At 44.9% G+C, this 12,730-nt stretch overlaps 2 protein-coding genes across 3 annotated transcripts in view; both read left to right on the top strand.

Moving 5' to 3' along the window:
- LOC311228354 (phospholipase B1, membrane-associated-like) overlaps positions 1–12,730 on the top strand; it is a gene marked incomplete at both ends in the record, with an annotated part of 540,482 nt that overhangs the window by 147,848 nt on the left and 379,904 nt on the right. The window lies entirely within an intron of this gene.
- rnf8 (ring finger protein 8, E3 ubiquitin protein ligase) overlaps positions 1–12,730 on the top strand; it is a 50,874-nt gene that overhangs the window by 31,819 nt on the left and 6,325 nt on the right. Inside the window, exons 6-8 of one of the 2 annotated variants that reach the window (XM_084314629.1) lie at positions 4,940–5,029; positions 5,177–5,284; positions 5,773–5,977. In XM_084314629.1, coding sequence (XP_084170755.1) covers positions 4,940–5,029; positions 5,177–5,284; positions 5,773–5,977 — 403 coding nt within the window. Of the gene's footprint in view, positions 1–4,939; positions 5,030–5,176; positions 5,285–5,772; positions 5,985–12,730 lie in introns of both variants that reach the window. The other variant, XM_084314630.1, reaches the window with a different exon arrangement.

Genomic DNA, 12,730 nt, shown 5'->3' with positions numbered 1-12,730 from the left:
GACTGGGAAAATACAGTTTTCTTACCTTGTAGTAGTATTGACAGGAATATTTACGAAAGTAGATTTAGGACCACTTCTGTAAAGAGAGACTTTGCAAATAAACCATTTGGATATCTTTACTTTACACTGTGGACATTGCTTTTCTTTATCAACGAGCGTACTACTCACGAGTAAGTAATTCGACCAGTGGAGTGGATCCCCGGCCGTCACAATAGTAAGAAAACGTTGTTCCAAGAGGAAAAGGGAACAACACGAAGGAAGGAAGGAAGGAAGGAAGGATAACCACAAGAACCCGAGAATACAAGAACACGAGAACCACAAAATGTCGAAACTTAAGAAGGTTGAAAAGGAAAGGAAGACTAAGTTAGGTGAGCTAACTGAGCACATGGCGAAGATGAATCAATTGATGGACGCGGACGACGACGGTAATTTGGAAGGTGTACAGCGAGGATTGGTAGAATTCAACAGTCGGTTCGAGGAGTTAGGGTCGCTTCATACCAAGGTCCAGGTGGCACTGAGCCTGACCTCAGAAGAGAAGAGGCAGAAAGATCAGGAGGAGTTCACGCCGGAGGCGGACACATTGTCCCACTTCGCAGAAAGGGCTGGCACATGGATGGATGAGGTGCATAAGCGTACGGAAGATGATATAGAGCCGGAAGACGGCGCATCCGGCTTCGGAGGGAAAGGGTCTAAAGCACCATCCACTACACTTTCCAGAACATCATGAATTAGAAAGGGTCGAGTTGATAGCCCGGGTTTCCGCGCAAAGGCAAACACGACAACTCGATGAAGAGGAGGCTCGGTTCTTAGCGGACTCATCTAAGCTAAGAGCAGAGAGGGAGGAACAGGATGCTCGGATTTTAGCTAAGCTAAAATCGGACTCATCTAAGCTAAGAGCAGAGAGGGAGGAACAGGATGCTCGGATTTTAGCTAAGCTAAGAGAAAAGAGAGAGGAGTTACAGAGCCAGGCTGCGTTAGCTGCGGTAGAGGCTAAGTTCCAAGTACTGGGAGAGCGTGCGGGCCAACGAACACCCTACGGAGGGTCCCGTATTAGTGGAAGGAGCTCTTACATAGAGAAACGGAAGACCTACGAATCCCAAACCCGCGAGCAGGCTCGGCCCGCTCCACTGACCGTCACGATAAAAAGGGAACCTGGTTACAGTCTCAGCTCCAGAGCACCAGGCGGCGCTACCCAGAAAGAACAAGAGGCTCCGCCACTAGAGTACCGACGGGCCAGGGTGGAATTCCCAGGGAGGCTGCCCCCTCAACAGATTCCTATATTCAGGGGAGAACCTATGGAGTACAGGCCATTCATCAGGGCCTTTGAACACGGAGTGGAGGACCAGATGGATAGCAGCAGGGACCGGCTGTACTTCTTGGAGCAGTACACGGCTGGGGAGCCAAGAGAGCTGATAAGAAGTTGTCTTCCCATGGACTCAGAACAAGGCTATCCCGAGGCAAGGCGGCTCTTGCAAGAGCACTTTGGAAATGGATACATCATATCAAGGGCGTATATAGACAAGGCGCTGGACTGGCCCATGATCCCGACCGAGGACGGAGGGGCGCTTCGCTCACCTCACGGGATGCCTCAACGCTATGACTGAGGTGGAGCACGTACAGGAGCTTGACGGCCCATCAACTATGCGGGCCATCACCGTCAAGCTTCCGTACAAGCAGAGAGATCGGTGGAGAAGCAAGGTCCAGGCGCTGCAGAGGACAGAGCAGCGCAGCGCCAAGTTCCGCGACCTGGTCGAATTTGTCAACCTAGAAGCCCAGGAAGTCCTACACCCGCTCTTTGGCAACCTCACAGAGGGAAACGGGAACCAAACTAAGGCTCACAAAGACGAGAGGACCTCCAGAAATGGCAATGGCGTGGGGAAGCTTCACCACCGCTGCTACAGCAGTTCAGCACCCGGCAGAGGCTAACGCGCGCCACGAGGGGGATACCCTCCGCGCCTTCTCCAACCCTTGCCTCTTCTGCCAAGGAGAACAGCATGCCATGGAGCAATGCACCAAGCTGAAGAAGGCGCTTCACAAGGAGAAGATAGAATTTCTCAAGAGTAAAGGCCTATGTTTCAGCTGTCTGAAACGGGGTCACCTGAGCAAGGACTGCCCCGAGAAGAGTCGCTGCCGAGTCTGCCCGTTTACCCACCCTACGGTTCTACATATGAATAACCAAGCGGCCTACGAGGAAGGAAGGTACAAGGAGACATCGGACATCGGATGTCGAGCATCGGAGGCCAGCGCTAAGGTCAGTGGAGGCATCAATGCAGAAGCCAGGACCTGCCGAGCTACTGGGGCCGGCGATGTCGAAGGCCTTTTGGCTATCGTTCCGGTCCACATCAGGGCCAAGAAAAGCAACCAGATGGTGACTACCTACGCTTTCATTGACCCAGGCAGCAACGCCACTTTGCAAATAAACCATTTGGGATATCTTTACTTTACACTGTGGACATTGCTTTTCTTTATCAACGAGCGTACTACTCACGAGTAAGTAATTCGACCAGTGGAGTGGATCCCCGGCCGTCACAGCTAGTCACCTTGTTTGTAGAGCAATAACTATATTCTATATTATAGCTATCGATACAATACTATGGTCATTTGCCAGTGACTTTCTTCCAGTCAAGATGCAAAAAATAGATAATTTTTCCATGCATACATTCGTGCGTTATACCGTGGTGAATATAAGTGTTTTTAGATCGGTCTGGGGTAATTCCTGAAATGCTGAGGAATAGCATTACCCGCTATTATTCTCAAATCTATATCATAGGTATTATGTTTCATCATGAATGCATGAAAGTGGTCGTTTTTTGTCATACGTTGTGGACTAACTTTACAGACACATGTTCGGATCGAGCTGAAGACATGTATGGATCAACGCAAGATTTATATCATATAGCCCTTACCTTGACTAGGATGTACCCCAAAAAGAATATTCCAATTATCTGATCGCAATTCCAAGTAGTTGTCGCCAACATAATCCACCACACATCATGCGTTGGGAGCATTTGATTCTTCTCAATCCAACCGTTATAACCACTGAGCTTGAGCAAAAAAAAAGAAAACTACCCAGACCCATTAGATCGACGCACAGGCCAAGATACAAGGTTTCAAAGGGTGCTCAATACCGCCGTCTAGCTGGATGCGGACGGTATTGCACTTTGGCTACCTCAGACTCATTCCCTATGGTAACAACAGGCTCCCTGGGTGGATAATGAATAAAAATATCAAGAGAAAAAAAAGGAAAAACGACCCAGAAACACAAAAAGTCGTTTATGGCACTGAACGACATGGGCCTAGAAACAACTTAACTAGTTTTTGGCACTGAAAGTGTTAAGCTCGGAACATGCTACAGTCAATCATTGACTAAAGTGTTCTGACTAGTTTTCACATCAACATAACATAACAACATAACTCACTCTGGACATAACATAACTCACTCTGGACATAACATAACTCACTCTGGACATAACATAACTCACTCTGGACATAACATAACTCACTCTGCACATAACATAACTCACTCTGGATAGATTCCTCTTTTGTGCCTTGTCGATGCAGATGCACAAACATAGGGTTTTACTTACTAATTCTGCATGCATTAATTTTATGCTAGTCAGGTATCGGTACGCAGCGGCCCGCCTGATCTCAAACCTACCGAAGTCGGCCCATGTCACCCCACTTCTTAGGGACCTGCACTGGCTCCCCATTGCTGCACGTTTCCGCTTCAAGGCCCTCGACCTAGCATACCGTGCGGCAAAGGGAACCGCTCCCGCCTACCTCCGGTCAATGGTCTCTAACTACACACCCTCAAGACCCCTACACTCTGCATCTTCTGGCCGCCTCAGACCTACTCCTATCCAAGCTCCGGGAGGGTCATCAAAGAGAAGTCGCCTATTCTCAGTCCTTGCCCCACAATGGTGGAATGAACTACCCACCCCAGTTAGGACAGCCGAAACCCGTCCAATCTTTCGCAGTCTACTAAAGACGCACTTCTTCAACCATTATCTGAATTAAAAAGAAGAAAATATCTAACCCTAACTAACCTTACTGTCATGCACTTGTCCTAATAAACTAACCTACACTGTAGCACTCAACACTTTGATGAACATTGTTACTCAACTGATAGAGTTGTGCCCTTCCTGATGACTTGTCGTACAGAACTTGTAAGTCGCTTTGGATAAAAGCGTCAGCTAAATGACTAAATGTAAATGTATCAATTAAGCAAGCTGGTAGAAATGTTTCAATTTTCTTTCCTCTAATATAGCTGTCAGCCTAGTGATTATTGGCCGTATAACTCATGTTGACAGCATTGTGAGCAATTCGCAATTGTGCGTCAGCGATCCACACAGACCTGAGGCATTGATTTTTAGTGGGCGATCCCCAGTCCTTGATTCACCGCCTAGTGTGTGTGTGCACCAGTCAAACCACATGACAAGCAATTCCTCAAAAACCAGTCCTCTGTGAACTGAGCTCTCTTTGCAGTCTCCTGGTGTCCCCCGAGCTCCAGGACACCACGAGCACATTCAAGGTCTGGAATTCCTTAAACAGCCAATTTTTTAACAAGGTGCTTAAAAAGTCCTTGTAATTCCATTCGCATTGAAAGTTTTGTTCATCCATGATAAAATAGTTCTGAATCAAGAAATACATTTTTAAAATCTAAAGTATAACTAATTGTCGGAAATTGGTTTTAAGCCATAAATATTTGATCAAATAAAAAAAAAAAATATATAATAATTTAAAGTGAATTGTATCCTTTTAAAATGAGAAAATAGTGCTTGGAAAAGTACTTTAAAGTCCTCGAATTTCATTTTGCAATGTCTGTGGGAACCCTGAGTCTTCTGGTGTCCCCGAGCTCCAGGACCACGAGCACTGAAAGCTAACGGAATGCAATGAAATGTCAATTTTCAATCGTCGACTCTGTTTTTCAATCTCGTAGCAAAAGAAAGTCATGGAAGAGCTCGCACTTTCTCGGAAAGGCTTCGAGGAGGTCCTCCTGGCCAAAGACAAGGAGTTGGAAGTGACAAAGGTATGCCCGCTCTCTCATGTCAATGCTCGGTTTGGGATTCGTTTCCACCCTGTTCCCATAAAATATGGTCAGTTCTTGCTCAAAATCTTGTTTTAGATTCAGTAGAATGACATGGCTTAGAAGTGTTGTCTTTTGTTTTTATTACAGGAGGAGGAGAAGAAGGCGAGAGCCCAGAAAGAGGAAGTAGTCACACAAATGACTGAGGTGCTGGAGAATGAACTTCAGTGCATCATTTGTTCTGAGCTCTTCATTCAGGTACTAAAAAGCCCATTTGGAGTTTTTTGGACTTTCTACTGATTTTACTATAACAGCACAAATACAGTATAGTTGCTTCATTGGAATGTTCTTTTACCTCAGATGTGAGATTGAACAGTAAACTGAAGAAGACGTGTTAGAATACACTTATTGCTAAACTAAAATGTAATTTTTTTTAAAAAACATGTTGATAACAACACTGTTTTTTTTAAATGTTTATTAAGTTTTGGCCCATCAGGACAATGTATTTAAATAATCTGAATGTTTTCAATAGTTTCATAGATCCTTGCTTTCTCTGATGCTGCTAAACCATTTTCAGTCGTTTATTGAACCTTGTTATTCAAAATACAACATATTTAAAGTGTTAAAAACACGTGTGGAGGGGATCTCCAAGTAAGATTTCCAATTTACCGGTAACTTGTGTTCTCTCATCTTTGTGCTGTGTACATACCGGTACATACAGTATGTGTAATGTGTTTCCCCTGCAGGCCGTCACCCTGAACTGCGCCCACAGCTTCTGTTTGCACTGCATCAGGGAGTGGCGTCGGAGGAAAGACGAGTGTCCCATCTGCCGACGGGGCATCCTGTCACAGTCACGGTCCCTAGTGCTGGACAACTGCATTGACCGCATGGTAGAAAACCTGAGTGTTGAAATGAAAGAAAGGCGTGAGACCCTCATTTGCGAAAGGAAAGGTAAGAGGTACGTCACCTACACCTTTTGACCGCTAGTTGATGTAGCCTGCGCTATAGAGCACAGTGGGAGAAAACGGGGTCCTAGAAACTTTTATCTTTGAGTTCTTCCAGCACGTGCGTGAGGTCGCACAAGCTCCCCGCGAGCACGGGGGTGACGTTTTTGTATACAAAACTCAAATTGATTAGTATACGATCTCCCTCAAAATCTAACAAGCGAACTGCCTGTCAAAGGAGGCCAGACCTGTTAAAACTTGGCCAAAGTGAAACTTAACCTCTTAACTCATTGACCGCCACACTGTTTTCCCATCTCTACTCACTGGCGCCAGCGTAATTGACAATTTTAGCGATGTTTGCGGACACATCGTGTGTTCTGTATTATAGCTATGGAGACAATAGTTTGGCTCATTTGACAGGCATTGTTCATAGTCCATCACTGACTAACCAGTTCATTTCTACATACTGTAGTTTGTGCGCTAAACATCACCCCTTTCCAAAATAATCCAGTATTTTTTCATAGATCGCGAGATATGACGCGTTATATGCATTATGCCCAAATCGTTCGGGTTGCTCGCCTGAAACTCTAAATACAAAGGTATATACCATATACATACTGTATGTGTCTTCACAAAATCATCGGGGGGGGGGGGTCGTTTTAACTCAAAACGGTGATCATTACCAAAAGCATGTTTTAGGTCCGGTAAAATACGACACTGTGATCGGTACAGAAGCATGTTTTAGGTAAAAAAAAATACCAGCAGGTTACCTAAGATAGACCTTACCTCAGTCAGAAGGTACTCCAAAATGAATAAATCCCAGTCGTCCCATGGCGATCGCAATTACTCGTGTATATTGGGCATGGCTACCATACGGGAAAGAATAGGTCTGAGGCACCAAATCTCCCGATTACTATGTCCTGATCCACTCCGAGGCGGAAGCAGCCGGAGGTAACACAGTACTGGAAGACAACTGATATCCACAGTTCAAAAGGTAGGCGATACTGCCACCTAGCGGGATTCGATCGTCATTGCAATTCCAACGTAGGCAGCTGTGCCAGGGAGACCCAGGCAGCTCTGAGCGAGTGTTTAGAATGGGGATCAAAGGGAAAATATCAAAGGATCTGGCGCTCAACGGTTGGCGACGAAACCCGACTTTTCTCAGGTTTGGCGGCCAATGTGTTAAGCCCGATTGGTACCGGGTTGAGATTTATTTCACGTCGCTGATAGATCAATACAGTCCGTATTAACACTTTCAGAGCCCAAGCTTAATCTTGATTTACCGCTTGAATGCCCACCATCCACTTCAATGTTAGCGTTAATAACGCCTAATCTATGTTTTAAATTATGGCTATGTGTCTAATCTGCCCGTCGCTTATCAATGACTCGTTTTCCAGTCAACATTGTCCGAAGCGGATTGTTTTTTTATCGGTTCATTTTCGTTTTATAGCATTTTGAAAAGCCCTCGTTTTCTTTCTTTTTTTAAACTTAAATTTTTTTATTAAGCATTTATAGACAAACAACACGACCTATACAATAACATCAACAACACTATTAATCAGACATAAATAATAAATAAAAAATGTAGTATCCAAAGGACGAAAAATAAAAAATACTGACTTAAGCAAATAAAAAACATAAAACAGTTGTCATACCTTAAACCAAAATGAAATTAGAAAACATTAAGTGTGTGACATGGGTTCAGAGACCCTCTTTGAACCTCTTTCCTCCTTTACCCTTCGCCCTCTTGTGGTGTATTTGGTTCTTCCTCTGTGATGTCGTTCTCGTTCCCCTTGTAATCCTCCCACTTCCCCCATCTTTCTCCAAATTTCTCTTCCTGTAACCTCAGCATGTGTGTTATCCTCTCCATATCCTGTATCTCTTCCACTATTCCTACCCATTGTGCTATTGTCGGTGGGTCTTCCTTGTACCACAGTCTCGTTATTGCTTTTCTGGCCGCTATCAACATTATCTTTATTAAATATTTGTCCCCCCCTTGTATTCCCTCGTGTGTCAGGTCTCCTAAGTAAAGCACCAGTCCTGTTTGTGGTAATCCGTATCCTAATATTCTGATCATTGCCTCCCCTATCTCCTCCCAATACCCCTTCAGCTTCTGACATCCCCAGAATATGTGTGTGTGATTTGCCCCCTCCTTCCCACACATCCTCCACCATGCTCTTTGTGTTGGTGTATATTTTCCCTTCAGCTCTGGGGTTATAAAGAATCTGATTATGTTTTTCCATCCAAACTCTTTCCATATCCTCGATCCTGTTGTTGAATGTTGCACCTCGCATATGTTCCCCCATTCCTTCCCTGTTATTCCTATCTCTAGTTCTCTCTCCCATTTCTCCCTTATATAATCGGTCGTGTGTCCCTTGCTGGTCATTATAGCCCGGTACAGTGCTGATATTACCCTTCCTTTCCCTCCTTCGTATGCCCTTACTATCATCCTAATTATTCCATTCTGTTCTTCTTCCTTGTCCCCCCTTATTTCTTTGTTGTAGTAGTCTCTAACCTGTAGATATCTGAAGTGGTCCCTGTTTTCTAGTCCAAATTTCTCCTTTAATTTTTGTAGTGTCTGCATTTCCCCCTTCTCTATCATTTTGCATATCGCTGTTGCCCCCCCCCTCTCCCACCTTCTGAATCCATGGTCTAACCTCCCTGGTTTGAATCTCTTGTCATGTGCTACCCATCTCAGAACCCCTGACTGCTTCTCCAATTTGTGTTTTTACTATTCTGTTCCATATGGTCAAGGTGCATTTGGTGATTGGATCTAATAGTCCCTCTTTTTCTTTAAATAGTTCCCTATCTCCCACCAGAGCTTGTACCTTGTATCCCTCCCCTTCTTTTTCAATGTCTTTCCATCTTGCCTCATATCTGTCGTTACACCAGCACGTCACTGCTCTCAGTTGTGCTGCATAGTAATAATCTTGTAGGCTGGGTACTGCCATCCCTCCCTCTTCCTTTGGTAGTTGTAGTGTTTTATATCTGACCCGTGGTCTTCTCCCCGCCCATATGAACCTCGATATCAGTCTGTCCCACTCCCTGAATTGATTCTGTGGTATTTGTATCGGTAGTGACTGGAATAGGTACAGTAACCTTGATAGTATGTTCATTTTAATGACCTCTATTCTTGAATTGAAGTCCAAGGGCATTACTGTCCATCTCTCTAAGTCTCTCTTGATGTTCTGATTTATCTGTGTATAGTTCGCCTCAAATAGTTTCTCCACCCCTCTCGTGATGTTCACCCCTAAGTATTTAATCTTGTCCATGTCCCATCTTATCCCGTACTGTTCCCTAATTTCCATCGTTGGGGTATAGTTCCATGCTAAGGTCTGTGTCTTTGTCACGTTTAGTTTGTAACCTGAGTAGTGGCCATATTCCTTCAGTAGACCCATCAGTGCCGGGAAGCTCTTGTCTGGTTGCCTCATGTTTCATGTATACTATCACGTCGTCCGCAAATAGGCCTAGTTTATATTCCGTTCCCTTTATCCTTACTCCCTTAATGTCCTCGGTCTGTCTGATCAGTTGTGCCAGTGGTTCTATGAAAACGGCGAAGAGCGTCGGTGAAAGACAACATCCCTGTCTGGTAGCCCTCTCTAATCTGATTCTATCTGTCAAGCTGCCATTCACCTTAACCCTCGCTGTCGGTTCTTGATATAGCGCCTTGATCATCTTCATCGCCCTCCCGTTCAGTCCGAACCTCATCAATGTTTTATATAAAAATGTCCAGCTCACACTGTCTAATGCTTTTTCTGCATCTAGGCTAATCAGTACCGCGCTACCACCTTGTTTTTGTATCTCCTCTACTATGTGTAATGTCTTTCTCACGTTGTCCTGTGTCTGTCTCCCTTTAATAAATCCAGTTTGATCTTCATCTATAATGTCTGGCTCCCCGGAGACTTGTTGTTTTTAGCTCTACTAATTGCCTCTTCCAGTTCTCGTTCCGTAATTATTTTATTTAATTCTTCATTGTGTTCTTTCCCTATCGATGGTAACTCTAGCTTCTCCAGATATGCTTCTATTTCCTCTTCTCCCGCTGCTTTTGGCTGTGTATAGTTTCTCATAGTATTCTCTAAATGTCCTCTCTATTTCAGCTGGGTCTCTCAATATTTCATTAGTCTTTGTATCCCTTATTGTGTGTATCGTGTTCAACTTCTGTTGCATCCTAATTCTCCTAGCCAACAGTCTGGTCGCTTTTGGTCCCCCTTCATAGTACGTTTGTTTCATGAACCTCGCTTTCTTTTCTATTTCCGTCAATAATTCCCTATTTATCCTGGCCTTTACTTCTTTGATTTCTCCGAGCGTTCCCTGTTCTTTTGACATCTGGTGTCTCCCCTCTAGATCCTTCAGCTTCCCTATCAGATTGTGATATGTCTCCGTTCTGGCTTTCTTCAGCATTGCTGTCTTCTCCATCAATTTCCCCCTTATCACCACCTTCAGTGTGTCCCATAGAATGTTCGGGTCTACCGTCCCGTTGTCATTTTCCTCCTTATACCTGGCTATCTCCTCCTTGATCTGACTCACCACCCCCTTGTTATTTAGTATTCCTACATTTAGTCTCCAGATCGTGTTCCTCCGTCTCCCTTCTAGATCTACTGTCAGATATATGGCACTGTGATCCGATATGTCCGCTACTCCTATTCTGCTCTCCCGTACCCTGTAACTGTCCCCCGTCGTCATCAAAAAATAGTCTATTCTCGCATATGTCACGTGTGGGTGTGAGTAATGTGTGTATTCCCTGTCCATGGCGTGCATCCCCCTCCAAACATCTGTAATTCCCATTTCCATCATCTGAATATTCATATATCTACTGATTGGTGCCCGTCCTTTTCTAGTACTCGTGGTGTCTAGGTCGTGATTCAGTACTACATTAAAATCTCCCGCGCATATCAATATCCCTTCTAGTTCCATCACTATCATATCAAAAATGGTCTCATATAAATCCCTCTCACTCTCTGGGTGTGCATAAACATTCACTAACGTAACCATTTGGCCCTCCATTTTCCCCTTCACCAGAACAAACCTTCCCTCCTTGTCTCTTACTTCCTTGATCAATTCAAATTTGACTGTTTTTGATTAACGTGATTACTCCTCTCCTCAGGTTCCGTTTAAAGGAACTATAGTATGCATTTTCATATCCAAATCTCTTCAGTTTCTCATGATCCTGTGCTACCAAATGTGTCTCCTGCAGAAAAATCACTTCCATCTCACTTTTTTTACATTTCAACATCACTTTGCCCCTCTTTATCGTATTATTCATTCCATTAACGTTTAACGACATCATTTTTATACCTTTAACCATTGTCATCTTTCTTCTTCTTTCGTCTGTCAGTCCCCCCCATGTCACATTCATTCCCCCCTCCGGTTGGAGCCTCCGCTCTCTTCACCGAATACATATAATGATTAACATAAATAAAAAACATAAACTTTACATAAAGTGCTCCCAAGGCATTCGGGGGGTCCCTGTGTCCCCCCCCCTGTCCCCTGCTGGTGGGTGAGGAGTAATTGCTCTCCTAGTGAGAGGCCTCCTCCTGACGGCCTGGGGGTTTGAAACCTTTACCCCCAACCGCTCGTCATATTTGTCCAGCTTTCTTACTGTTTTTATTGCTGTCGAGCTCCTGGTCAAAAGCGCTCTGTCCTTCATTCTGATCAAAGACCCCCATTTCCTAGGTCCCTCTCAATGTGTCTCATATGTTCCAATGTCCCTCCTTCCTCCCAAACCCGTGTGTGGTGTCTTCTGTGTACCCCTTTTTACTTTCTTTTCCTCCCCTCTATTTTCTATGTGATGTCCATTTATCCCCTTAATCCCTTCCAACTGTGTTACTCGCAGCGTGTGTCTATGTATTTGTTTCAGTATGTTCTGTGTTCCGTCTATCATATCTAATTATATTTCCATTTATTTCCTCCATCAGCATGTGTATTATGCGTATTATGTGTATATGTTATGTTCGTTCCTATATCCTGCCTCTACCTGGGAATGTGTGTTTATGTATGTTATTTCATTTTCTATATTTTGTCTCTATTTGGATAGTTTTTTCAATCTCTTGTGCGTGTACTCATCCGTTCGTCTCCTCCCGCCTCCTCTCCCCTCCTTCTCCGTCTCTGGCCTCCTCGTCCGTCTCCGCCTTCGGTCTGTCACGTCTCACCTCGGCCTTCTCCTCTCTCCTCCCTCCTCTCCCGGGTTTCGGTCTCCTACTCTGGTCCATCTGCGTGCCCCCTCCAATCTCTGCTGCAGGCTCTGCGTCTGGTCCTCCTGTCTCCTTCCTTCTCCGTCCTCCGCCATCTGCATCCCCCGTCGTCTCATCTCCTCCGCCGCCTCCCGCGCCGTCGCGTACGTCACCGTCCCTTCCTTCCAGTGAATCCTTAGCGAGGTCATGGGTGATTGGAATCTCATTCCGTTTTCTTTCAGAATTCTCTTCAGTCCCGCGTATGACCTGCGTGTTATTGCTACCGCTGTCGAGTAATCGTGATCAAACGACAGTCTTTTCCCCTCGATTTCTATCTTCTTGGTCCACGCGGTTCTGAGTATCAATTCCTTAATCTCAAATCTCAGAAAGTTAATAATCACCGCTCTCGGAGGTCTGTCCGGTTTCGGTCTCGGAGCCAACGCCCTGTGGGCCCTCTGAATCTCCATTTTTTCCAGTCCCGTCTCCTCCAGTTGTTCTTTGATAAGCTTTTCCACATATTGGGTCACCGATTCCCCTTCGACTCCTTCTTTCAATCCCCATATTCTGATGTTATTTCTCCGTGACCTCCC

Source organism: Notolepis coatsorum, assembly GCF_963971535.1.
Source record: "Notolepis coatsorum genome assembly, chromosome: 5".
Taxonomy (NCBI): domain Eukaryota; kingdom Metazoa; phylum Chordata; class Actinopteri; order Aulopiformes; family Paralepididae; genus Notolepis; species Notolepis coatsorum.
Note: the sequence above shows the minus strand (reverse complement) of the source record. Positions and strands in the feature narration are given on the sequence as shown.